The following is a 27,862-nucleotide window of genomic DNA, read 5'->3' on the forward strand; positions in this document are numbered from 1 at the left end:
GAAAAGCAGAGGCTACTACTAAAACTCAGACATTAAAAACAGAAATCAGCTCTGTTTTCCTGGAACCACATATTTAATAATCATCAGAGAACATATTTGCAATGTGAAGAAATGTTAATCAGCCCTTGGTTTGCTGAGGAAAGACAACCCAAAAGAACCCTGGATATTCAATCACAACAAAAGAACAATGTGTACCAGGTCTTGTGTATGGGACATCCGGACTTGGTGATGCCCTGGGCTTGGAAGGGACACGCCAACTTTCTTTGGGACCTGTGGAAATGAGCAAAGTTTTGAATTTATTATTGAGGATGATGATTCTTGGACTTATGAAGATGTGCAAAGTTTTGAACACATTGTTGAGGATGATGATTTAACATACATCTTTCAACTTTTCTGCTGAATCAGAAGATTTGTTTTCTGATAAGAAATTTTTTAGGGATTATTTCTGTCATTTTAAAATAATCCCAAAGAGATCTCCTGTTAGTGGAATCAATACAATGCCAGTGCAGAGACTAAAGAAAAAGTGACTTTTACAGTGCAGGGTCAGATCAACTCCCCACTCCTAACAGCAATAACAAACACAGATTTTTACAGAGTAAACTGCTGTAGTTCTAACACTTCATAGTTGTGCTTCACAAGTGTTTCATATTCCAAAAACCTGCTGCTCATTTAAATCAACTTTGCATTAAAAAAAAAAAAATCCTCAGCAAACAAGTCAAAGCAGAAGAAACATGGAAATTTACCTCTAATTTTCAAATTGACAGAGCTATATCCAAAGTTTTGGGAACAGAAAAGTACTGTAATTTTACACTTTTAAAGAAGCAACTCAAAAATACAGATATTAAGGAAATCAAAATGCAGATTTTCCTGTGTGCAAGGGCTAAGGACGAGTGCTAACACACATATCTCCACTGTGTGTCATTGACATGTACAAATATCCAGCTGATTATGTTCAATGACAGCTGTAAAGCAAAATTTTATTATGACAGTGAAGCACAGCCTAGACAATAAGTATCTCTGTATCTTCACAGAATTCATCCATTTTGAGCATTATCAAAGTGACAAAACTTTCATGCACTAAAGGGCAAAATATTGATAAGCTTACTTGCTCTGGTTGGAGGAACACGTGGACTGGGTGATGTTTTAGGTTTGGAAGGCCTGTGATATATATCTTTAGAAGCTGAAAGAAAGAAAGAAACTGGGTTAAGCATTATTAAAGTAGTAAGTAGATTCAAATATAAATAAACTGCTCTGTAATGGGTGTAGTCCTGGAATGATTCACAATATCAAATTCAAGTGACAAAAAAGCCTTAGTCAAATGGATCTGCCTCAAGCAATCATATGACCCAGAATTAATGAAGTGATTGTGCTCTGACAGTGAAATTGAGGTTTGAATGGAACAGAATTATTTTCCAGTCTGCTATGAAGGATTGAATTTCAATTCATAAAACTGGAGGGGAAGGGAAGAAAAAGAAAGAGAAAGAAAGCTTTCAGGATGCAGCTCTGCCCACCCATGGTGCTCTGCACTGCCAATGGTGCTGTCTCCAGAGGATGACTAAAAACATATAATAAGGATCTGCCCTCTGCTTCTTACCATTAAATATTGAAGGAAAATTTCCTATCTTACGTGCATAACAACTTGAAAAAACCAAGGATTCTCCTTATTTGTTTTATAGAAAATAAGAAGACACCGAGAACCTTGACAGTTAAATTATTAAGGAACATGCAAAGAAAGATGACAATTTTTTTCAGGTTTGCTTTTAACAATTTGTGCTGAAGAAGAAAGACGATGTGACCATTCAAACAAGAAAGCATCATTACCTATTGTTGCCTTTGGTTTCTCAGTTCTGAATCTAATTGTTTCCAGAACTGCATTAGCATAATAAAACAACAAAACCAAAGTACTACCAAGAACAATCACTGTCTCCACAATACTCATACCATCCCTGCTAGGGCTGATGACAGATAGTCACTCCTCCCTGAAACTCAACATCCAAGTGTTATGTTCCACAGAGTTTCCTCCAGTTCAAGGTAGCAGTTCTAATACAGAACAGATCCCAAATATCTGAAGTTTTTGTAAAAGCCACAAAGAGACTGTGGGTGGTTATTTTTTTACCTTCAGCTTTGTACACTTTCCTGACTTATTTTGTTCAAACAATAGGTGCAGACTTACTGGGGAGAAAAGGAACCTGAGTTGTTGTCTCTCTGGCCACCTCTTCACCAGCACCATCTAATACTCCATGTACTTTGGATGCCCATACTGGGTCTGGCTGGAATGGGGGTTATTTTCTTCATAGCAGCCCTTCTGTACTGTGTTTTGGATTCATGACCAAGGAAGTGTTGATAAAATACCAACGTTTTAGCTGTTGCTGAATACGCCTTGTCACAGCATCCAGGAATACTTTGTTTTTCACTCTGCCCCCAGGCAAGAGGGCTGGGCTAGCAGTGGGCAGGGTGCTTGGAGAGGACACAAACAGGACAGCAGAACCACCCTGGCCAAAGGGATATTCCACCTCACATAAAGCCATCTTAGCAGCAAAACTTTCCAAAGCACCCATTGTTCCTAGACCAGCACCACTCTGCCTGTGGGATGTGGTGTGAGGTTGTTTTGTGCACTTCCTTTCTTCCATCTCTTTTTATCCTCCCTTATTAAACTGCCTTTATCTTGAACTATGATTTTTTCTCCTCTTTTTTCTTTTTTTTTTACTTCTTATCTGATTCTCTTCCCCAGACCACTGTGGGGTAGAATGAGCAGGAGGTTAGCATGTGCTTAGCTTCTGGCAGGGTCAACCCACTATGGGACCTCACACATGCAAATGCGAGTTGCATAATTTACTTTCTCCCTCCTTAATTCTCCTAAGGTTGTAAATGGGTACAACAAACCATGCAGACACAATTATAGGAAGTATTATACATTCTTCAATCTCTGAACAACACAAGGGCTCTGGAAAAGTGAACCAGAAGTATGAATGAAACCTTGTGCCTAAAAAAACCCCCAAAAAACAGGAACAATTTAAGAAATACAGAGCAGAATCCTTCCTCTTTGCAATGACACCCCTCATTTTCATCTTCACTTTAACAGAACACAAGTTATACAACAAAGACTTATTTTCACTGAGAATTGTACAGAAAACATCCATTTCTGCACTGACTTACAATGTAATAAATAACTGAAGATATTTTCAACTTACCAGGTTGTTTATAAATTCTACATGTCACTGGATTTTACCCCTCAAGGAATATTCTAAAATATATGCCCAAGGAATACACACAAATCTGAAGCTCCAGTGATCACAGTAGAATCCATAAGACACGTGTCAGTACGAAAAGGAAAAAAAAATAATGAACCTACCAGGTCTTGTTCGTGGCACCTCTGGGCTTGGTGATGTTCTAGGTTTGGAAGGAAAATACTGTGGTCCTCTAGGAACTAAAAAAATAGCAAATATTAGAATTTTTTTGGAACTGATACTGACAGAAAGAATAACATTAAAGAAGAACACATGCCTTTGGGACCCTTTGGAATCACAAAAGCTTGAGTAATGGAGAAATATGAACACTTGTGCTGATGGAAAACCTCTGTAAGAGGACAATATAAAACAAGGCAAATATTGTTGCACAGTATGAAAGGTGAAGCAGCACATGATAGAAATGGAGTATAGAGACAAGCAGTCAAAGGTAGGTTGTGGTGCTTCCATCCCCTTTGCAGAACACATTTGTGTGAGGAAAACAACCAAAAAGATTATTATGAATCATTAGTGAAAAATCACCATACCCCATGTTACAGGATGAACTTTAATGGTAAAAAATTATGAGTGGAGTGCAATGAAGCAGTGCTTGTGATGGTCAGTGAGAAAAAAGCTAGATGTGATGGTCCCCAGGTGATTTACCCTGTAGGTAAAACTGTTACCTATTGTTGGTTTTAGTTGATCAGTTCTAAGTGTTATAGATTCCAGGACTGTATCAGAAAAAAAATGGAAAATATGTTTTGAAAGTTGAAAATTTACAATTAGCACTACTTTTTGAATAATATACTTTGTATACTGCCTCATACAGAAACAGTTGTATTAAAAGAAATATCTGAGAAAGCAGTGAAACCTTCAACATAGTGTGAGCTTTGTTCTCCCATAGGCTTCAATGAAATATCCAAATATTATCATTCTGTTATTCAGAAAATGGCTTTTTAGGGACACAAATCTCTTTCCTTGGTGATGTGCTTCAAATGCACTCTATATACACAACTGGAATCAGAAAGTGCTTGTGTACTGAACACTGTCATTAAAGAGCATTACATGGTGTATTGCATTGCACAGTCGTATAATTCAGCTCTAGACTGGAGTGGATCTAGAGACTATTGGTTTAGAGTCATAAGGATGTGAAATCAATGTGTCAATTCTTCTGTATGGATTACAATTTAACAAAAAGAAGAAATATCTTTGGATATTTTAAGACAATTTAAGATAAGTGGATGATGCTGTAGAAAATGTTCTGTATATTACAGATTGTCGAAGAAACACTAAGTTGTAGGGGCTTTTGCTTTTGTTTGCTTGTTAATTTGTTTTAAACACAGATCAACACAAGCTCATAACTTTTGTGTGACAAAATCATAAACCATTTCTGAGAAAGCTAGGCTACCATAACAATGAAAAATGGCCACAAAGGTAAAAACTGAGTCTATGAGAAGTTGCATCTTAAGGTGTAACTTGGAAACAATGTTTTATAATCAGATGCCATGGTTAAAAAGTTATGAGAAGACAAGGATTTTGACTGTTTCCTACATGAGGAAATCACACTTAATAGATAACATCAAATTTCAAAAATATTGGCCTACATCTACAATTTAAAGATCTTCAAAAAGTATTTATCCTTAAATTTTTTACATTTACCAAAGGGTAACAGATATTGATATTTGAGACCCTTGCAATTTTCTGTTGCTATTACAAACTGGAAAGCATGGGACAGAAAGTAATTTTTTCTGCCTACCACTAAATTCCACTGGTCTCATATTTAATGACATAAAAATCCAGTATTTTGGAATACAATGGAAAGGATCATTAATGCCAATAAATGTTTATAAGCAAATACTAAGTATGCATGTATAACTGAGCAATTTAGTCCCTCATGCAGAAAATAATAATGACATGAAATTAATTGAGTGTGGCTTAGAAGGGAAACAGATTCATTTTAACAATGCAAAGCGACATTGGAAAGAATTTTACCTCCCAAGTAGCCTCAGTACACACTTTATTTGCCTTGTATTTGCTTTAGTTAGCAGGGTTAATCTGAGTGTAACAACACTGTTCTCATCCTGCTGCCTTGAAGTAGCAGAGGTTTATTCTTTTGCTCAGTGAAAAATACCTAGCAAATGTCACTACTCATGAAAGTTGCAATTAAGTTGCTGAATAGTACAGAACATACCTTTATTCTGTTTTAACTGGCTCAGGTAACTAAACAGCTGCTTATAAACACATTTCAATCCAAAATAAACTGTACTAGAAAAAAATCACAAAGTAGTTTACCATCTTTGGCTTGTGGAACGTGAGGTTTGGGTGAAGTTTTAGGTTTAGAAGGAACACGTGGAGTCACCCTTGGAGCTGGAAGAGAAAATGTGGGCAGTGAGTTGGTTAAATTGCACAGCAATTACATGTGATACCAGCTGAACACACAAGCACAGAAACCTCACACCTGCAACTGAGAAGAAATAGGCAAATCAGGTAATACTCTCCATGTGCTTGCAACAATCTAAGCAAGAAAGTGGAATTTTAGTCATTTTTGAAGCTCAGTTTTTGTTTGTGTTTTAAAATAAAAACTAGAACAAGCGCAAATAAGCATAATTATGAGAAAGGTGATTGAGAGCTGCCAGCATAATTTCTTTTTTCCTAAAGGAGACATTCCAGCTGTGAAGAAAGCAGTGCACCCAACTGTTCTGAATGCCAAGCAAGATAATTACCTAGAAGAAAAATGGGGTTAAATGAAACAATCCTGAGGCAGGAGGTGACTAACTTCAGTGATGCTTGCTGTGATGTAAATAAAGCAAACACAACAGCTTGCCAAGGAAATATTATTACCTATGGGTGACCTTGGTGGTTCAGTTCTAAGTGTAATAGGTTCCAAGACTGCAACAGAAACAGTGTGACAAAGTGAGTAAGGAACACACTCAAAAAATTTCAATACTCCAATGGTAAGTAGAAAAGCAGGCACTAACACAAAAACCAGTACTATGGATCTTCAAGCTGACTTTTAAATCATGGGCAATTACAATTCTTAATAATACAGGTAAAATAAGAAATAAATAATTGGACAAACTGGATGGCAATAGAAGCAAAAATATGTGGATATAAATCAGTAAATGTGGATATAAATCAGTAAATCCAAGAACAAGCAAGAGAAGAGATTGCAGAGTTTAACTTAGAGACAGCAAGGGACTCTTGATGTACAGAATGTCAGACTGAACTCTGTTATTTCAAAGTAGTGTGCTGACTGTGAAAAAATAGTTGAATTTTTCCTCTAAAGTGAGTAATTAAGCAGAGGACTAAAAGGCTGTTATTGGTAGAGCTGTATTTATCAGTCATCTGAAAAAAATTAGTTTGATAAAGCCTGTTAATTTTTTCTCATATCCACTTAAAATTTGAATCACAAAACCAATATATCATGCCCTTTTCCTGGTGACAAACTGAACCAAATGAGACAAAAACTTATGAGATGGCAGAATCGATAAAAATTTCTTGGCAATAAAGAAAACCTATTTTAATGCATTAACTCTTTCATCTCAAGGCAGTAACAAGTCAAATAGGGTATAACACACAGATATACACACCTAAAGATAGAATCTGTTCTACAACCCACATTCACTTATCTCCCAAACTCTCATATGCATCTACCCATTTTGAAAATGGGCTCCAGAGTCAATAACAATATAAAACTTTGATTGCAAATGAGGAGGCTAATACTAAAGTATTTATTACATGCCTATTAACATGCACAGTACAACATTCTGTAGTATTAATATTGCTGCAAATGAAGAAAAAAAGCCAAACCAACCAGTATTAACTTCTACTGACAGTGGCCAGATACTCCATAGAAACGTCAGACCAGCCACTAATTTTTCAAATGTTCTTGCTACGTATGCCTGGTTTGCAAAGACTTTGCCATTATTCAAGCTCATCAGTTACTTTTGGAATTCAAATTCAAAATCTTTTCCTGGAAAACACTGATTTCTATTTTCAGGTTGCTTTTGAAAAATCAGTCACTTCTTACAAAGGGAAAAACAGCTTTCAATAATAGAAATATATTTATATTATTTCTTAGGTCTGCAAACTGTTTTCTGGAGCAATATTATTTCCTTCTGTACAATTATTATCCAAAAAAATTGAATCTCGCTTCTCCCCACCTAGAGGAAAAAAAAAAAAAGTTGTTCTCTTCTTTACTTTCTGCACTAATAGCAAGTCTCAAAGTACATAATTTCAAAAGAAGTGCCTCATCAGACTTAGCTTGAGGTGTTTTGATCTTAGCAGATCATTTGGGCTTCAAATGTGAGGAATGTGTATTTTGGATACTGGTAAATGTTTGTTTTGTGGAAACCTGCATTTAAGCTGAAAGTAAATGGTCCCATAGTAAATCACATTCAGGTTCAGCAACAAAGAAATGAAGGCTAGGAAATGAGCCTCTGTCCCTATCAATGAATAACCACAGAAAAAGGAATTGTACTATGTGTTTAATGCATGAAATATTGTTGGATATGAACAAAAGAAGCAATGATTATCCATTTGATGGATAATCAAAGAGCTGGATGTTCTTGAGCAGCAAAATTAACTACTCATAGTTTAGTCAAAAGCCAACGAAAAGACTTAACAAGCAATGCTAAGAAAAGGTTGTTATGCAACATTGACCTTGAGAAGTCAATGTCAGTAGAGGAGTTTTGAGAGAATTTCATGGTGTATAAATTGTTGCAGTTGAAAACTATGATTTTAAGTGACTTGTTCTATCAAATAATTTAAGTATGGATTAAAGATGTCCTTGTCCTGTGAAGTATCATACATATACTCAGCTTCATCCAGGTTTTAACGACCAAAGCTAGACTGCTGAAAACACCTTGAAGCCCTTCCCAGAATACAACTTGCACAGCAAATGCAGACAGGGATTCAAATTTTCCTTTAAATTAGATAAAGCATTTCAGGGCTCACTGCAAAGGAGAGACCCTTGTTCTTTGTCTGCATAAAAAAATGTATATATTAAACATATCACTTAACATATATTCCCATACTAAAAAAAGGCCATGTATTATTTTATCTAAACTGTGCTCCTCATTAAAAATAAAATCACTTTTCTTTTCCTTTAAATTGAGCACGTTTGGATGTATTAACTGAAAAAATGCAGTATTTTCCATACATTTGAGAAAATCTCAAGCAATATGCCACGAAACTCCTTCTGCAGGAATTGTTAACCAGTGTGTAGTTTTAAATGTAATTTTAGATTATATTATTTATATACTCCATAAAATCTTGATTACTGCAATAATTCTTATTCTTTCTTCTTCTAATTGTAACTTTCAGGTAAATACTTTTTAAGTGATATCCTGTCTTTTAGAAGCTATCTCCATGTTAGAAACATGGAGAAACAATAAAGCATCAAGATCATTCTTCCATTTGCTGGGTTTGGACCACACATGAATAAGCAAGAAGCCTCCAGGAAATGCTGTTTTCAACTGCTCATAATATGAGACCAGTGAAAAGCAGAATGACTAAGGATGACTCATAATCATTACCCTCTGCAGTCTTTGGACGTTCATATGTGTAGGGACTCCTAGAAGTGCCTGACACTGGAATGGTTGCTGTTGGAATAAAGAGAATTTTCTTAAGAGAAATACAGGTGCATCGGTATCTGTTTTTTATGTGCTGGTACAGCTCAGCTGCTCTTGCTTCCCAACTAAAATCCACCACTTCAAAACTCTTCAAATGGAAACACTGAATGAATGATAAATTTACTGAAATTACCCTGTGTGGCTTTTGCTGCTTTTGGAAAATAAAAAGTGCATTTATGCTACAGGATCACACTGGGAGAGGAGCTCTCTAAAGGCTTCACCTTGCTGTTTTACTGAATTTCTTTTATGTCTTTATGGCTGTAGACCACTGGAAAGAAACAGCTCCAGAGAACATTTCCTTTGGTAAATCTTTCTATAAATTTTCCTGTGTTTCTCCCATAGTGATACAAAGGATAGATATGAAAGCTTCAGGTGTAAATAACAGTAAAGTCCCAGAGAGCAAGGCTGGAGATCCCAGCAGATTATCTAGCGCCACTGCACATTAGATCAATAAGTTAACAAGCTTCCCATCTTTACCTAGAGTACGCAATTGGGTTTGAAAGGAACAAACCCCAAACACCCTGAAAAATATAAAGAACTTTGAAGTCAAAATTGGTAGAATGGTTTGATAGTAGTGTGACTTTACAAACAGAATCCATTTTCGTTCCTAAACACATCCACAATCATTGAGTAATCTTTGTGGTTCCCCTTTAAATTTTGCTTTGTTTCTCTGTTTTGACTCTTAGCCTCTGTTCCTCCCAACAGATTTTAACTGGGAAAGAAAAAGTGATTGATAAATACTGTATGATGGGCCTCAGTCTATATTTTTGGACATGCTAACAATTTGTCATGTTGTAATTCACAAACATTTTAAGTCTCACAAGAAAACTTATTTAAAGGAAGTTACCTTAAAATTTTGAAATACAGTAAAATCTGAGACCTAACAGTTCCAAAATTCTGTCAGTTTAGACAGAAAATCATATTCTTAATTTAAAAGTCTCTATTTCCCCACATGAAGGTTTATGATGGTTTACCTGGGTGGAGGGTGTTTAAATTTAAAAGACTGATTTATTTCAGATTTCTAAATTTTCTCTCTTTTCTTTATTGGCGTTTTTTATAGCTTAGACACCTATTATATTTTATAATATTGCCACTATTTTAAGAAAACAAAATACTCCAAAATGTCTTCAGGACAAATAATTTGTGCATTTCAGTAAATACCCAGAGAACTTGTGGAGTCTTGATCCCTGGAGATATTTTAAAACTTTTCTGTAAAGAAAGTGTGGCAATGTATTTGTGTGCACAATAGAAAATTCATTATAATTTCCTTTTCTGAAAAATGGAGAGAGGTACTCATGCTAACAATAAGAAAAGTGAGGACAATGGCTGGACATGATCACATTGGCAAGAAAACTTATTTTTTTCATATGGGCAACAGATTCAGTTACCCAAATGCCAAGAAAGAGAATGAAACTGTGAACTTTCACTAGAATGTACAGTTTGTTAGCTGGAGAATCTGAAAATCATTTAAATGTTTGGGGTTTTTTAAATGAAAATTTTTTCTCTACTGCCAAAAAAGACAAATACTTTACCAGAAACAGCACAAAAATAATATCAATAATGAGAGCCAAAATTAATTGCTTCACCCAAAGGCAGTTATCTGGCAGTAAGGGCAGTAAGTAATTGATTAAATATGAATTTGGCATTTATTGTTCATTATTTTGATTTACTCTTAGGGAAAGGTGACAACCACTGTCATGACACAAGTTTCTAATTTAAGCTGAACTTCCAGGTGAAGCTGGAACACAGATGGGCTCCTGCTCTTTCACCATTTTGCCACCTACTCAAAAGCCATCTTATCCCCATGCACAGCATATTTTATGGCTCAAATCGTATTTTCTAAACAAGAATATCATTTGTCACATTAGAACACACGCCAGTTTCGCTACCTACTTAAAAGAGAATCATGACAAGCTTTATCAAGATTAAAAAGTGTTTCAGCATTCTACCTGATTGATTTGTGAAACCACTACTGGGAAAGAAAAAACCAGAGGCGTGTGTACAAATATTTAAAAATATCACCTTTCTTCTTAGGCATATAGAAACTTGCTATAGAACCCCTCAGTGGGGAAACACCAGGATAAAATCTTGATCTTGGCAGTCCCAGGGTGTAAAACAAATCTATGCAGCAGTTTCCAAATGAGTTGCTTTTCTTCCTCAGCCAAAGAAAAAAAGCAACTCATGCATGAATTGTGCATGAGTTGCTGAATATAAATCTGAGTCCTGCAAGTTGTTCAAAAAACAACAGGCAGGACTCAGATTGATACTCAGACATAGAAATCTACAGCAGAGACAAAAGTAATAATTTTTGTAATACAATACTGGATTTCCTACACTTAAAATTATGCAAGAGCTGTAATAAGCATAAAACACTAATTATGCTCAGTATTCTGAGACAATTCCAATTCATAAGTGCCATTCCTTGAACAAGCTTCACAGGGAATAATTTGGTCTGAAGAGAGTTAATTTCTGGTTATGGGCAAAAAATAATTTGCAGGGAATCTGGAAAGAATTTAATAAAATCATCTGATCTCTTCCAGTATTGAGTAATATATTCTTACAATAAACAATTATGCAATTTCACGCTTTATAATTTCATTATAAACCATGTAACACTAGAAATATTTTTACAACTCTATTTATTCTTCAGGTCCAGAAAATGCCAGGTGTGTCTTACTCTCTGCCATACATCATAGATGAAATTTAACTTGTGAAGGTGCTATTTCATTTGGGATCATAAAATATGTCTTTACTGAATTCCAGTTCACAGTTTCATGTAAGTCTACATATGCTCTAATGATCACTGAACCAATCAAATCCTATGGTTCTATGTAAGATGCTATAACCATCAGCAAAACAGTAGAATTTGTGTTTTCTGGACCCTATGCTGAACTAAGTTGGAAAACTTGTTATTCCAAAATGAAAAGCAGGGAAACAATTTGCTTTGATATCTGGCTGCGTGAGTTGGTGACTTGGGATATTAACGTTAAAAGGTTTTTTGCTTTGCTTCCATTTTTTGGGGGATCCAATACAAAAATATTATTCCTCAAAGAGGAATTCCTCACCTTTCTGATGATTAAGTGCTGAACTTCACATTCGCACAGAAGAAATTCAAGCTAAAATGCACTATTTAAGTGATACACTATAACAAATGTTTGCTATGGAAATTAGTTACCAGGTTTAGTTCGTGGCTTTTTGGGTCTGGCAGATGGTCTAGGTTTAGATGCAGAAGTAGTGAGCTTTGCTTCTTTAGGAGCTGAAAGAAATATACTGGATTATAATTTTATGCTTTCCACTGTATTACAAAAAAATTAAATGAGGCAATGAATGGCTACTGGGAAAAAAAGCAAGTGGTAGAATCAGATATGCCAAGAAGGCTTCTCAAAAAATCTTCCTCAGAATTCACTAGTCCAGCAAGATCCCTGTTTGTCTTTCATTGTAAAAGTGAGTAATTGCATTTAAATATGCAGTTGAAACATGCAATCACATCTGAATGTTCCTCTTATTAAGTTAGCAAATTAATTTTTGCAAGATACCTAATAGATAAAATAATAATGCTTTTTATAATTTTGAATTCCAGGTCAATTTGAAGCCATAAGAAACATAGATAGACAAAATATACAGAAATGTCCTCATTTTTTGGCATGGTAAAGAAATTACTGGCAAACAGCTGAAAGAACATGGAATCAATTAAAAAAATTGAACTGCTTCATAGCTGCAGTCATTGAATTCTGCTAATGGAATAGAAGTAGCTAATATAAGTTGAGTAATATAAGTAGAAAAGCAGTATCATGTAAATGGTAAAAATTAAGAACAATGAGTCCTAGAAACCCTTTTCCCACCAAACATGCATGGGTTGAAACTGTAATTAGTTAATCTGCCTGTTAGTCTGACTCCAGACAAAGTGTAAACTCAGTTTCAGGCAGAGGTAAGTAACTTTGTACATTTTTAAAAAGCAGTGCTATGAGACTGCTTTCCAATAAAATGTTTCATAGCAATTGATGCAGTGAAAAATGTTTGATATCTACAAAAAGAGCAGAGAGGAGTGAGCCATGAAGTGTCTGAGAGGTGTTCTTCAAGTCAAAATGACATTCAGGAGGATTCATAAAGCAGTGGAAATAACAAGTTAACCTGGTACCACAGGAATCCTTCACTGAGAGTTCTGGGATTAACATCCACAATACTACCTTTACACGTGGCAGTTCAATTGTATTTCCAATGAGTTTCTGAATAAAGAGTGTTGGCTTAGACAAGCTCTCAGCAAAATGGAAGACAAAAATTTTTACTGTACCATAGAACTCGCAAAACTGTGGGGAAAAATTGGTTTCTTTTTCTCCTACGTTTAGAAAAACATTTCTGAATGCTTATCTCCAAACTTTCTTCTTTCAGAGAAATGGATTAAATACAGTGAAAGCTATGAGCTAAAGTAACAGAGTACAAACTGTGGCTTGGACTGCAAAGAGTGACTAACAGCTACAGAAACATTTATTACCTAGGGTTGCTTTTGGTCGTTTAACAGTCTCAGAAGTTTTAGGCTCCAAAAGTGGTGGTTTAGGGGCTAGAAAAGAAAAATTCAAGTGTAATCAAACCAATAATGACCAAGTTGAAATGGATGAGTTAGTCAGGATGCCCATGTATCGCATAGCTCCTGTCCTTTTTAGGAAGTTTTCCTTAGAATTTTAGAGAGCATATCTCCCTGCAAACCAACTTATGAAAATGATGTGCACAATTACCAGGTTTCACATGTTGCACTTCTAGGGTAGCAGATGGTTTCGGTTTAGAAGGAATAAGTGGTTTTTCTTTTGGAGCTGAAAGAAAGAGCTCAGTTTGCAATGAAAAATTGTTTAACAAGCATTTCCCACAACAAACAGCACATGTCACATGTTTATATTGAAGACAACTTAGTATGGAATGTCAAAGCCAGCTGATGAAATCAGATTTTGAAGAGTGGAATGGAGATGATACTGAAATGCTGTACGTTGATGAGAAATAAGATTCTGTGAGCCCAAAAGAGAGAAAATTTCCATTTTGAAAGCTTTACATATCAGAGACAATCAGCACATTGAGAGTAAAAGAGACAGAACACTAATAAAATGATGATGGTGTTTTATCATGCAAGAGACAAGTTTTATTTCTCTGAGACAGTAAATCCACCCAGAAGCTTGTTCTCATACACAGGTATGTCAAGAGCAGTCAATATAACAATGATGGAAGAACAAGACTCTGTCACCAGGAAGAAGAATGGTTATGCATGTGAAATGATGGAAGGAATGCATTCACATGGGATGGAGTGCTCAAAACAAACATAGAGTTTTTCACCGGGAGAAAACAACATTACCTAATGTTACCCTTGGCCATTGAAAAGGACGGGAAGTTTTAGGTGTGAAAGATTCCAGAATGGATTCACTTGTCGCTGCTGGAAGAAATGATGACAGTCATAGGAGAGCAAAGAGCTAATGGAAGAAACTCTTCCTTCATGAACAAAAATAATTTTTTTTTAACAAGAAAAACAAATATTTCACTGATGTTTGGACATTTATCACTTTAGTATGCATTAGGGACAAATTCAGAACTGCACAGAGCTTCAGTGACTATAAATCAGCACATCTGTGATGCACAAAAATTCTGGATATTTATTTCCTTTCATTGCAACTGGTCTGGATCTCAACCACTGCCAAGTAAGATTTTAAGTAGAGCTCTTGAACATTTTGAGTTTTGGTCCAATACTTAAGGGAGCTGGTACAGTGTACAATGTAGATATCTAATGAAGAGGACATGTTGAACAATCAATTAGTCACACATTAAAACATATAAAATTTGGAACAGAAACCTGACAACAGATCCAGCTGTGGTTTCAGTCCAAAACCACTGAATGTCTGTAACTGTTAACCAATTTCACGCTGTTAAGGATGCACTAATGTTAATGTTTTTACTGATGCTACAACAATAAAATGCAACCCACAGTTCACATCACAATGTTTTCATCAGAACTGCTCTACAAATTGTTTTCTCAATTTTCTATGTGGCACATTTTTAACATACTGAATCATGCGACTGTGAGTTGCCATATGCATTATTACTGTGAGAAAACACCAAGTTCAACCATTAGCAGCAACACAAATTTGAAATCAGCTCTTAGGGGCTAATCCAAATGTCCACTGAAAATAACAGAAGTATATTAATTTTACTTGAGTTTTAGAGCATGGTTTGAGCTGCTGGATTAAGAACTAGGTAGAGATTATTGTACCTGGTCCAGCTTCTGCTATTTCAGGCTTACTAGGTGCCACGGGACTTGAAAGAAGAGGCTGAATATCACTGAAAACTATAAAAAAAACCACGTCATGTTAGCTGTGATTATTAATTCTAAACACAGCTTTTTTTGATCATAGAAAAACAACCAAAAATTGTGATATGTTATGGCACACCTAATTTGTACTTCACCATAAGCACACCTTACCTCAGGAATGGAGCAGTATTGGATTAGTGTGTGAGCTGAAGGTAGTGCTTAAAGTGAGAATTAAAACTAAATTGTCAGCCAACCAAAACTAACATTGCTTAGCATCACATGGTCCACACAGCTTAAAGCAAACCAGAAAATACAAAGATAAAAACTTCTAATACCACAATTATAAAGTATACTCAATCCTCCCCCACCCCAAAAACTATAAAAACTAAAAAACACTGCAAGCTTATTTCCAGGAAGAAAAGCACCTGCCTTAGTTCTCTCCAGCACTTTTTCTGTCAATATTTTTAGTGAATTTTAATGTCATATAATCTGTCATACACACATGAAAAACAAGGGTGAAGTTAAAAAAATTGTTCAACAGCAGAAAAATGGTAAGAAAGGAGCTTCCTATGCTGGCAAGACAATATTTAGTATAAAAACATGTGTTTTAACTGAGCATATAACAATTAGGCTTGTAAGAAAACAACAAGTAATTTAAGAATTCTTATTAAGATTTAGTCAGTAGCAGTATTAAACCTAGTTTAGTAGTATTAAACCAGGTTTACTTCATGTAAGGATATCTCACAAATAGCCCTAGAAGCTTTTAGAGAAATGGATGTGAGATCAGAAACGCACCAGGTGAGTTTCTCAGCAGAAAATGCAAGCTGTCATGAAAAAAGGATGTTTTCAATGATCATGACTCACACAGAAGACAGAATGGAAGATGATGAAAATACCTAGGATTAATAACATTTCGGAAATGGCTGTCCAAACACCAAAAGGAGTTTAACTGAAAAGCTGATGCATTACTATTACCCGCGGTTGTTGTTAGCACATGAGGTGTTCTGGAAAATGGAGGCATAGGTTTTTCCAGGTCAGCTGAACTTGTAACTGTGGAAAAATGTAAATATCCCTGAGACAGGTGCACATTGATGCAGACACAGCAAGGGGGGCAAAAATCAGAAAAAAGAAAGATTGCTTTACATTGCTTTGTAAGATGATACACCACTATAACAGAGTTTCATATATTTCCAACTTCAAAAGAAAGTAACAAAACTTCAAAGTTTTGAAGATGTCACATGCACCTCATAAACACATCCTGACAGGAACTGCAGTCCCCCTAAAAGCAGATTCATCAACAGGAGTCCATTGATCTGTACCCACATAACATGAAAAACCTGTATTTTTGACTTCACCTGCACCCACAGAAAGAGACCTATGTACTTTAAATGCATGCAAATATGAATTTGTAGAACCAGGTATTTCTATTGTCAAAGCTTTACTTGTTTCAATAAAACAAAAGTCAGTATTTTGACTAATGGGTTTTAATGTACTACACATCATGTAATTTGTCATTTGTGGTATTTTACCTAATTGACATAATACAAATTAACAAAACTTCTGTGATAGATAGAAGAGACAGACTGAGGCAGAAAATCTAACACAAAACTGTTGAAATATCGACTGCCAGGTTTAGGATAATTTTCCTTTTTATCTCTTGCACATTCCTACCTTTGTAATGAATACAAATATGTTCTTGAATACCTATAACCCCAGCAATAAAAGTTTCAAGGTGCAATAGAAACATAACCTGAAAAAAAGCCTTATGAATAGAGAAAACAGGAAAATAATGTGTATGATATGGCTAACAGAAAATCCCCCATGGTGAAATGCCCCGATCAAGAACTTATCTTTATAACTGATAATGAACCTATCTAGCTATTTGATTTATTGGTCCTAATCTATTCAACAGCTTAAAACCATACCAAAAAATATGAATTCCTGTGGTTTCATTTGTATCAGATCCTATACCACAAAATATCATCATGTAATTATAGAGCCTATCAGACACTGCAACCAAAATTCTGTTTCAGACACCAAGCAATCAGAGCAAACAGCCTGTAACTGTAATATCCTTGATGCAAAACCAAACACTGAGCAATGGAAGAATGATAAATACAATTTACCAGTCTCTGTTTTTGGTATTTCTGCAGATGCAGAAGTTTGGGACAGGAAACTAATATGATTAGAGTCCAGTGAAGCTGGAAAAAGAAAACCAAAACAAAACATTTTTTGGCATCATCTAAACACATACACTGAACAGGTTTCAAAACATGACTAAGAAACTAGGGATTTGGGAAAGGAAAACATCTCAAATGAACATGCCATGGATTTCCTAATGTAAATGTGTGAAAATGCACTGATGATGAAAATTATGAAGAAGCTGCTAGAAGAAAAATGAAGAGACCACATTACAAGAGAAGTGGAACTGCCATAGCCAAAGCTGGAATTAAATGTGGTTTTGCACGTACGGCCCCTTTTATCTGCACACTAAGCTTTACCCAAATCTAGGCCCAAGAGAAGGAGCAGGTTGGCTAAAAGAACAACAATATCTCTTGGGATAATTCCCTTCTCTCATCGCTACCAGAGCTGCAATAAATATTACTGCCACAGACAGCTGGTGTCTCTAACCGTGAAGAAACATCCTATGATTCACTAAATGCTGAAATGAGGTTTTGGTCTTAAAACCCTAACATGGCCTCAAAAGCAGCAGCAGAGCAGAGCATTCCCAGTTCCAAGTGATGGCAATGGAAAGGTGGGTCCTCTTGTGCCAGCCCAGCTGGGTTTGTCTCTTAGGAACGCTGTCGTGTTTGAATGCATCAGAGAAAGCAAGACCCACCACCCAAACACAAAGAAGCAGGGATGGAGCTGAGGGCCAGCTGCAGCCATGTGGTCTCTCTGCAGAATGTCACATGCTTCCTGCAGAAAATGCTCGTGGGCCATGGAAAAAGCGTGGGATCAAACAGGAGAATTGCAGAACTGCTGTGGCCAGTGCTTCGGCAAGCCAAGCTGCACCAACGAGACTCCATCCTGTCCATGGCAGATGACAAAGGATGCCAGGTGGTTTGGGGTGGGAGGTGTGATGGGCAGGGAAAGAGATGGCAGACAATGGGAAAGGAGGCTGTTGCTAGTTACCCATCACAGTTTGTTGAGTTGTCAGGGAGGAAGGAGTGGTGGACTTCGGCCTCGGTCTTCGAGCAGCTAAGATCAAACACAGAAACTGCCTTCAGCTCCTCTCACAGGCTGCTGTCACACAGCTCACATCAAGACAGAGCTACAAAGAAGGGGATGTGGCCCTGCTTGGGCCAGGCTACCATGTCACAGCTTCACTGCCCACGGTGGTGGCACAATGCTGCCTTTCACTGGCACTGGCAGCCAAGGCATGAGAGCAAACCTAGAAATGGTTCCCCAGAACATCTGCAGGTAGAAGGATTTTTAGTAAGGGGCCATAAAGGTCCAGCCACATCACAGCCCCACTCCTTGGGCCAGCAGCACATCTGCACAGGCTCATCACTGCAGAGAAGAGCATGGCCAAAGGAAGCAGTGGAGGAGGGAATTGCTGGCTATTTACCCTTCCTTGTGGTTTCCCGTGGAGCAGACGGGGTCCATTCCAGGTCTGGTCTCTTGGTTGCTATGGTCAGACACAGAAATGATCTTGAGATGTGCACCCAGCCTTGCCCCAGCAGTACAAGCAGCCCCAGCAGTACAACACCCTAAATGTCTGTATTTAGGGCCACACGTGCCCTTTCCTGACAGCACCCTGTGACTCAAACCCGAAATCAAGTGTCTTGCTGTGGTTGCAAGTAACAAAATACTGAGCCTCAGTAGCTAAATGGTTCTACATCAGCAGAAAAATGCCAAATATCCAATTCACCAACCCACTCCTTATGCATCCTTGGAAGATGCAAAATCAGCAGAAAATGTAGACAGAGCATGAGCCAAGACTCATCTTTAAATTCAAAATTCAGGATGACAAGTGCTGGGTAAGTCTCCAATGCAAGCAGCTGCAAATGCTAATTACTAATTTTGCAAGCATGAGAAATAAATTGCACATTGTGTTATCAATATTTAGTCATAACTCCAACCTTTCTTAAAAGTTCAGTAATTTATGGAAGTATTTTCTTACTGTTTTCACTATTAATGTTTTTTGAATATAACAGCATATTTAAGCTCTGATCATTCACATGAAAGGCGTTGCAATTCCCTGTGAAATATAATTCCCCTTCTTCTTTACAGTTACTCTATAAGCCATTGATTAACATGCCTATTCATCAAGCTTGAATTTAGTCCTCATTCAAAAAGATAAAAAAAGTTCTATATGCTAACAAATCCATGTTAGTAAGAAGACACAAAATTATGTTTCTGTCATATTGGAATATTTCATTCTAAAAAGACTTTTCAAAATAACAACTGCATATGGAGTCACACAGGAATTCTGTGACAAATTTATTTTGTCACTGGTGCCTTCAAAACTGACTTTTCAAGTGATGGAAAAAAACATGTTCAAACATCATAACCATGTCATTAGTATGGCAAGTGTTCTAAAGTGCATTAACAAACCACAGATATTGCTCAAAGCAAATGAAAATTATGTCAAATGACATCAAGAAAAAAGAAAAAATTCAAATGTATTTTTACCCTCCACTGTTCCTTGGCTTGCAAGGTAAGGAGAAGAAGATTTCAGCTTTGGTCTCTTAGTAACTAAGATTAAATCAGAAAACTTTGAGAAATAGTGACTAATTTCTTTTTTTAAAGATGAGTCAGTATAGGACTGTGTGATTAAAGTCCATATTACGTTCAGCTTTTTTACATAACTATTTGCATTCATTATAAGGTTATTCCACTTCAAAATCTGGAGGGCTTAGTTGAGTTAGTGTTGTATACAGACAGTTACTCTTTTAGTGAACTAAGCCTATAGAGATGAAAATGAGGAAGAGCAATTGAGAAACCTAATAATTAAGTATCTCATCATTTACATAAATGATTGATGACCTTGCTGAAATGTTTGGCATTGCCACTATCAGCAAAAGAACTGAAATGTTTGGACTAAATTTTAAAGTACAGCTTTTCTTATTTAAGTATTGTGAAATGATAGAAATTAGGATGGAATCACTGTTTACCCATCACTGTCCTCGTGGTTTTCAGGAAAGGAAAAGATGTGGGCTCCAGAACTGGTCTCGGGAGAGCTAAGGTTAGAGATGGAAACTGTCTTGAGATGTTATCACAGTCTATCAATGCATATGAAGGCATTACTTCAATCACACTCAAATAAGTCAATATTTAAGTTGTGGTTTCTCATGTGTGCCCTTTCTACCAACAAATCCTACATCAGTTCATAGTCCCTTGATATTACCACAAATCCCCAGCACTAGCTAAACACTGATCCTATTGCACAACAGTGGCAGTCATGATGCTCCAGAGCTGCTTTTAACTGCAGTAAATGACACATTCCAAAATCCTCTTTCAGGCATCAAATATTTTCCAACTATAAATTGCAAACTAGTCAATCAATATACAGCCAGAACTTTTGTTTGCATCAAAGATACTGCCCACCTTATATTTAATCTGAAAAACTTAACTAGCTCTGATTATTATCACAACTTCACCACACTTAAAAGTAAACTTTGGTCTAAACTAAGATATGCCTGTAAAAAAAAAAATAGAGAAACAATAGTTTCTCCATTGAAAAATGCATAAAGGTGAACTTAATAAGGATTTGCATCATGAGTTGGGCACCCTCGTAGAAGAAAACCAACTTGTGCCTTCTTAACCAAAAATCCATAAGAATCTCTAGTAGAACAGCTTGATTAATTTACAAGTTTTCATTCTGAACAGGTATGAAGTACTATGAAGTACTTCAAACAGACAGAATTTCATATAGACACTGGAAGACAAGGATAAGTTACAAGAAGAGTCACATTTACCACACAGTAATTAGTGAACAGATATGGAAATGACAACAGTGAATGCAAAGATCACAATAAAAATCCATTCTCCTGTTTAAGAATGTATTCTTGAAAGGGAAAAAAGTTTCTCATACAAGTATACAACAAATTCCTAACACAAACAGATGATAATCAAACAGTTTATCTCAGAAAATGGATTCAAAGTTTGAACACTATCACGACACTTGCAAGAAAACAGTACAGAAAAAGTAGAAGAGCACAAATCTGATGGACCAACAAAGAGAACATTTCAAAAAAGGAGCTCTTGTTCTGAAAATTCTGTTAGACTCCTCCAGTCTTAGCAAATAAAATCTTTCAGAAATGCATCAAAAGTTTGCAGGGTAAATTGACAGGGGAATGGATTGTAAGAGTTTCAGAAATTATCCCTTTTCATCTGACTACATACTTCTCTGTGGCACAGGGCTCCTTATTGTCCTCTCCATCTTAATTTTGTTGGTGAAAAATGGAAATAATAAGAGTTTCACAAATACATTTTCTGAATATCTTCTCCTTGCCTATCAGTGGTTTAAAGAACTGTTTAACATAATTGTTATGATGGCAAATATAAAAGGAAGTACCTACTTGTTAATATACAGGGGGATACTACAGAATATTTACAATTATCTATAGAGATCTGCAGGAGAAGACAAGGTTCAGAGAATACCAGGAGAAAAAAAGGAGAGTTCCTGTGTTCAGCATTAAATTTGTCCTATAGAGGAAGAAAATATGAAAGAAATTGACTGGATCACTTAGGACACATGCGGAAAGCTGACAAACCTTTATCTCCCCAAATAAAGGGTTTTTTCTCCCCAAAAATGTAGCTAGACTATCAAGTCTCAAGCTGTTTAAAAAAGCCCCTAACCCTGAACTTGGGTTTGCAATGCTCACTGTGCTACCTTTAATCTCCCTAAAAGGATTTTTGCCGTAGCTGGAGAGTCCTCCTTAATGAGAAATATACTTGAATATTCTGTGTAACTTCAGGATTTACAACTTGAACAACCATTAAGTAGTTTTAAAACCACAACTGAACACGAACAGTATTTACAGAAGATAAATCCACAAAAAAAATTTCCTGCACATGTCACTCTCTGCCCCCAGCATTGTAATTGATCAGGACAATGTCTTAAATACCAATAATCATGGAAATAGACTTTGGTAATGACAAAGCAATTAGAAAATAAAAAAGAGTATGACTTGAAGCAATACCATAGCTATCTGTATCAAGATACACTGCATATAGTAGAGAAATTAAAGTTTGGTCACAAGCCCTATAGTATCACATGGTAAAGTTTTATGACATTAAATAATACATAACTGGTCAGTAGCAATCATGGCTAACACTACCAATTAGTACTGCAAAAGTGAACTCAATTTGGAAAGATGATAATCCAGTATTTTAAACATCATAGATATTGCCTTAAACAAAAATAGCATCAGATCGAGAATTTTTATCTTGCAGTTGTTCTAATCCCTAAAGGAAAGGAAATCAACATTTCACCAAAAGCACCCTGGGAACCCTTCAAGAACAGTCAGTTTGCAAGAAATGTCAATACCAAACTGAGCTGATGGTATTTCCGTGACTCCAGATGCTTTAGATGGGAATTGAGAAACTGTCTGTGTTTCATTAAGAGCTGCACAGAAAATCTGGATTTTAAGTGCTCAGGAATCTGACTGTTGCTGGGATAGCAAACACACAAGCTGTGTTGCTCAGGATGATGTCACTGCAAGCACAAGCAAGATACTGGACACTTCAAAGTCCTTTCTGTGTTGGAGAAAGGTGTGTCCCAATATGGTGACAAGAAGATCCAGTATCTGACACTTGACAGAACACCTAAGAATCTTCTTCAACACTTTCTGGAGTTTAAATTACACCAACACAAGGAAGAAATTCATACAAGTGGGTGAAAAAGATAAGTCGTTTTGCACCTTGTACCAAAAAATGCTTTCTAGCTGCTCATCAAGAAGTGAAGATACAAAACTGTCCGTTAACAGGCTGGCCATTTGGACTTAGAAGAAAATGTGTTCACAGCAGAAAAAAGGAAGCAACTGGCAATGAGATGAAAATTAAACCCACCTACTTTTTGCTGCAGGGGGGTTTTGGTAACAACTTGAAATTGACTTTGAAGGAAAATGTCATTATTGAATGGAAATTAAATATTTCTTCTTGCAGGGACACTAAACAAAACAGAATCTTGAGCACTGATAAAACTGCATTTGTTCAGTGCTCCATTTCGTAAGGTAAGGTATTGATAAATTAGCTTATTTTATGAATTGAGGAAGTAGAAGGAGCCTGAAGGATAAATGCTGATAAGGAAGAAGATGAAAACTATATAGATTATTACATATTATTAGGTGTAATTAATTTAAGTGTCAATAAAATACTATTAATCTACCAGTTCAATTTTACTGGGATCTGGTATAACAGGTTTCAAGGGTGTTTGGAAGCATCAGATTTACCATGGAAGTGTGTGGTCAAGAGCAATTTGTTGCAAATGTTTTCTTTAATTACACTGTTGTGCCTTTTATTTGCAAAGTTGTACTCAAGCAATACAGCAACACCCTCGACATTGCACATTTTTGTTTCTATTAGTCTCGTGCCTATGCAGTCTCCCTTTCTTGCAGCCAAATGTCTAACTTAATCACTGCTTTAAATATATTCAAATTAAAGCATTTTAGAGTCTATTGTCCACCATTTTGAACTCTCTATGTTCATTGCTATTGTTCCTGCCATTTGTAAGGACTTACTCAACAGTTCCAACTTAGAATGGTTTCATCCAGGGATTTATACAAAATATTACCTTTCACTGTACTCCTCTGCAGCATTGCAACTTAGAAAGAAAACTCTATGTAATAAGACATGCCTATTAACACCAAACACAGCAATACAGACTTGTAAATATACCAGGAATATAAGCCAAAATCAGACAAAAATATTTACTATTTCATGCAAAATTTCCTAAATTAGTCTGGTATTTGAGAGAGCAACCTAATTACAACAGTTATGAAGCTATTTTGAGTAATATTAAACTTAACTAACAATATACAATTTTTTTTGTTAAAATCTCTGGGGCAATTTCTATTTAAAATCACATTTGTCAAGTATTACCAGGTATAGCTGATGGTATTTCTTGGATGCCTGACGTTTCAGGTCTTGAAGAAATGTGCTGATTTTCATCAAAAGCTGAAAGAAAATCTGGAGTTAAAATTAGAACTGGCTTCAGATCCACAGATTTGGCCATCAGCTGTTGGGCAGCTCAAGACAACATTGATGTGAGATCAAGCAAGGTGACAGCAGCTGTAAAGATCAACTGAGAAATGAGGTGTTACATGAACACTGAAGCTGGTGTGAAATGAAGGAGAGTCAATTCCAGTAGCTCATGTGAGGCAATCTTCTTCTCACTGGCCTCTTTTTTAAAGCACTTATTCTTTGAAAGAAAACTGCAGCTGCCAGAAGAAACCTAGAGGCAACATAAGCTAGCAGAGGTCTATTTGTGGATTGCTGCTCAGTCACTGTGGGGAATTATTTTCCAGCTCAGACTGCACAGAAATGCCTGAGTGGAGCAGGGGTGGGGTGTGGGGAGAAAGCCCAGCATCAAGCAGTCTTTGGAGCAACGTGTCTGAATGAAGCTTGGCACTCTCCACAGCTGCTGGAAGGGATGGCAAGCAATGGAAAAGCTAATGGAATTATAAGCTATTTACCCATCACACTCCCTCTGGTTTCCATGGAGGGATGAGAAGTGATCTCCAGGCCTGATCCCTGCGTAGCTAAGATCAAATATGAAAATAATCTTGAAACAGTAAGTGAAATCAGCCTTTAGATAAGGTGATCTTCAGCCCTTAGCAGGTCCAAGGGACATATATTTATTTTATGATTCTTGTGTGCACACTTCTAATTGATATTTGTGGTAGCCTACTACATTTTTGTCTCATGGGGTAATTTCTTTTTTGGATACATAACATCTAATTTTAGGCATTAGCTACGAGGCCAACTGTCTCATCTGATTTTAAAATTCTATCCAATAGCAACAGCTGACAGTAAACCCCTTCTCCTCTACACTTTAGTTTGGATGAGCCAGAAAAATCTTTTAACTAAGGAGTTGCAAATTCCCAATGTGATTTTGATACAGCATGCACAAAATTTTCACACAGGTGGTATCAAGACATTTTCTCACAAATTCATATTTTGGCCAAGAATCAGATTTTCTCTGAAACTGCCACAAAGCTACAAATCCTGCTTTGATAGAAGCAGGATTTTTGAGACAGGCCATCTTCACCAGATAATGGCTTAAAAATATTTTTAGGCTTTTCTGACAATGTATTAATAAAACCCAAAATAAAAAAAAAGAACAAAAGCTAAAACCCAACAACCACCAAACAAAACAAACAACAATAACAACAAAACAAACAAACTAATAAAAACACCAAAAAAAAACCAAAAAACCCCAACAAACCCAGATTCTATCAGCCGCTAAGACCACCATTTCCATTAGAGAAATTATGGAGCCTAGAGCATGAAAGAAACATTTCTGTGAGTGGTATTATATGAAAAAATGAAGAGTGGGTACTCTTAATGAGAAGAACACTCATGATTTACTAGAGTGTAAGGCCAAGTAATAAGTAAGTAGCCCAGTTCTTTAAATCAAGAGAGAAGGTGGTGGTAACTTGGTGAGAACAATACTGAAGGCAACAGCAAAGTCATGCCTCATAAACTGCTAAAAGTTTTCTGTCTACTGAAGATAGAAATGACCTTGGATAGAGAGAGTTCTCAGCTTCAAAAGAAAACAAAGGTCTTGTGTTCATGCAGAGGCAAGATAACTGTCAGCACCACCCACTGAGTATTAGTACAGCTGCATCATGTTTGTGTTCAGTGTGAATTCTGCAACAGATAAAAGCTTTTCTAAATTTATCTGTGAAGGGAAGCTAAAAGAACACTGATCAAACTGTAGCCAAATCAGACCAGAGAAAACACAAATAGTGTATGCATTTTGTGATTAGCTAATCTTCAGACGATGAACTACATCAATGCTCAATTACCCAATTCCATTTGATTGGTCCCCAGAAAGAGAGTGATGTTTGATACACTGATGTAATAAATGTCACTTGTTAAATCATGCTAGAAGGAACAGGAGCAAGGATGAGAACCTCCCAGCAACATTCTACTATTTTTTATTACTATATGCTGGGAAAATCTCATGCTCAAATACAAATGCATAAATTGTGACTAAAAATCTTTATTCTTCATGAATAAATGGAGGGAAATAATAAATTATTAGCAGAAATACCTGTAAAAATAGCTTTTATACCAAAATTGTGTACTGAAGCAGCCTTTTAAATATCAGAGACTACTTCAAAAAGTTGTGAACAGGAAACCAAAGACCAACCAATGAATCTCTTTAAATGTGTCTAGCAGGTAAAGAAAAACTTTCCCACTACAAAGGATAACTGTTATGCTGATATCCCAAAATTCATCAAAGCCTGAGAGTTTCCTCTTAAGTGCTAAATTCTGCCCCACTGACCACATCAGAACCCTTCAGAAATACAATACTAGTCTGAAAGTGGCAGGTGGCATCAAGATCACTTACTTGAGGCTAGAACTACTAATTATACACTGGTGATTACTACAAATAACATGAAGCCATAATGAACAAAGGAAAGATCACTGGAGATAACATTAAAAATAGAGGATATATAAGAGACATCAAAATCGTACCACTCGAATATCAAGAAAAATCAAGGATAGGGCATAAAATAAATGCCATTTACCAGTCTCTCGCTCTGACATTTTTCCAGATGTAGAAGTTTGGGGAGTGGAAGTAACATGAAGAAAGTCATGTGAGGCTGGAAAAAATGGTGGCTTATTATTTAAAAAATACATGAACAATCACACCATGGCATCACCTGCAACCATGGACTCAATGGCTTAGATTTCAAACAATAAAGAACAGAAAAGAGATATATTTTGCAAAACTAGCAGAACTTTAAAAAGAAATATGTTAATATGCAAAGATGTGTAAACCCACAAAAAATATAATGCAAAAAATTAAACAGAATGACACAAGGAATATGGAAAAAATTCCCATGTGGTCAGAAGGAATGCAAGACTGAATAAGTACAAGAACACCGGCCAAGAGGAGTCAAGGAGAAAGTGAATTTATGAGATGAAGATACTGGAAAAAATCCAATTTAAAATTTTGGCAAAAATAAGAGAACATAAAAAGTGATTCAGACAACATCACCAGGCGGGGAAAGAGAAATGAATATCCTTAGCCCAGCCAAATTCATATGCCTTGTTATAATTACAAGTATCTGATTTCTCCACTGTAAAACCAAGACAGCTCAGAAAATAACTTCAAGTAATGCAAAGTAGGGAATGTAAATTCCCTGGAAAAGATCCTGAAGTGCATGAAATATCTCAGTTGATATGAAAGCAAGACTGCTCCAGAAAAAAGTGCCAAGTCACTTTTTACTGTTCATTACATTTTTAACTCGCACTCAGCTTCAGATTTTAGGCACACCAGGCTGCTCATGTAATTCTTTGTTACCCCATGGGCCAAAAATACTGCAAGGACCCAGGACTGGTCTTGCACACCTGCAGTGTGAAAGAAGCTGCTGCCACAAGCATCTCCCCCACTGCTGCTAAGTGCCACAGGCAATGCCTGAAATAAATAGGGTTTGCATGTATGGCCCCATTTACATCTACACTGAAGGTTTATCCCAATTTAGGCCCAAGAAAAGTCACAAGTTGGCTAAAAGCACAAAAATATCTCTTTGGGA

The 27,862-nt window shown here is 36.3% G+C and overlaps 1 protein-coding gene across 24 annotated transcripts in view; it reads right to left on the reverse strand.

Moving 5' to 3' along the window:
* ABI3BP (ABI family member 3 binding protein) overlaps positions 1–27,862 on the reverse strand; it is a 135,635-nt gene that overhangs the window by 43,828 nt on the left and 63,945 nt on the right. For 4 of the 24 annotated variants that reach the window (XM_058800299.1, XM_058800295.1, XM_058800286.1 and 1 more), the window contains exons 19-38: positions 26,852–26,926; positions 24,788–24,853; positions 24,195–24,269; positions 20,264–20,329; positions 18,715–18,774; positions 18,279–18,344; positions 17,270–17,344; positions 16,113–16,193; positions 15,105–15,179; positions 14,196–14,273; positions 13,591–13,665; positions 13,350–13,415; positions 12,033–12,113; positions 8,762–8,827; positions 6,066–6,113; positions 5,517–5,591; positions 3,908–3,955; positions 3,353–3,427; positions 1,106–1,180; positions 196–270 (exon numbers count right to left, since the gene is read on the reverse strand). In XM_058800299.1, the coding sequence (XP_058656282.1) occupies positions 196–270; positions 1,106–1,180; positions 3,353–3,427; positions 3,908–3,955; positions 5,517–5,591; positions 6,066–6,113; positions 8,762–8,827; positions 12,033–12,113; positions 13,350–13,415; positions 13,591–13,665; positions 14,196–14,273; positions 15,105–15,179; positions 16,113–16,193; positions 17,270–17,344; positions 18,279–18,344; positions 18,715–18,774; positions 20,264–20,329; positions 24,195–24,269; positions 24,788–24,853; positions 26,852–26,926 (1,401 nt within the window). The remainder of the gene's footprint in view (positions 1–195; positions 271–1,105; positions 1,181–3,352; positions 3,428–3,907; positions 3,956–5,516; positions 5,592–6,065; positions 6,114–8,761; positions 8,828–12,032; positions 12,114–13,349; positions 13,416–13,590; positions 13,666–14,195; positions 14,274–15,104; positions 15,180–16,112; positions 16,194–17,269; positions 17,345–18,278; positions 18,345–18,714; positions 18,775–20,263; positions 20,330–24,194; positions 24,270–24,787; positions 24,854–26,851; positions 26,927–27,862) is intronic. The other 20 variants (XM_058800289.1, XM_058800279.1, XM_058800298.1 and 17 more) reach the window with 18 other exon arrangements.

This window comes from Ammospiza caudacuta, chromosome 2, assembly GCF_027887145.1.
Source record: "Ammospiza caudacuta isolate bAmmCau1 chromosome 2, bAmmCau1.pri, whole genome shotgun sequence".
In the NCBI taxonomy this organism is placed as follows: domain Eukaryota; kingdom Metazoa; phylum Chordata; class Aves; order Passeriformes; family Passerellidae; genus Ammospiza; species Ammospiza caudacuta.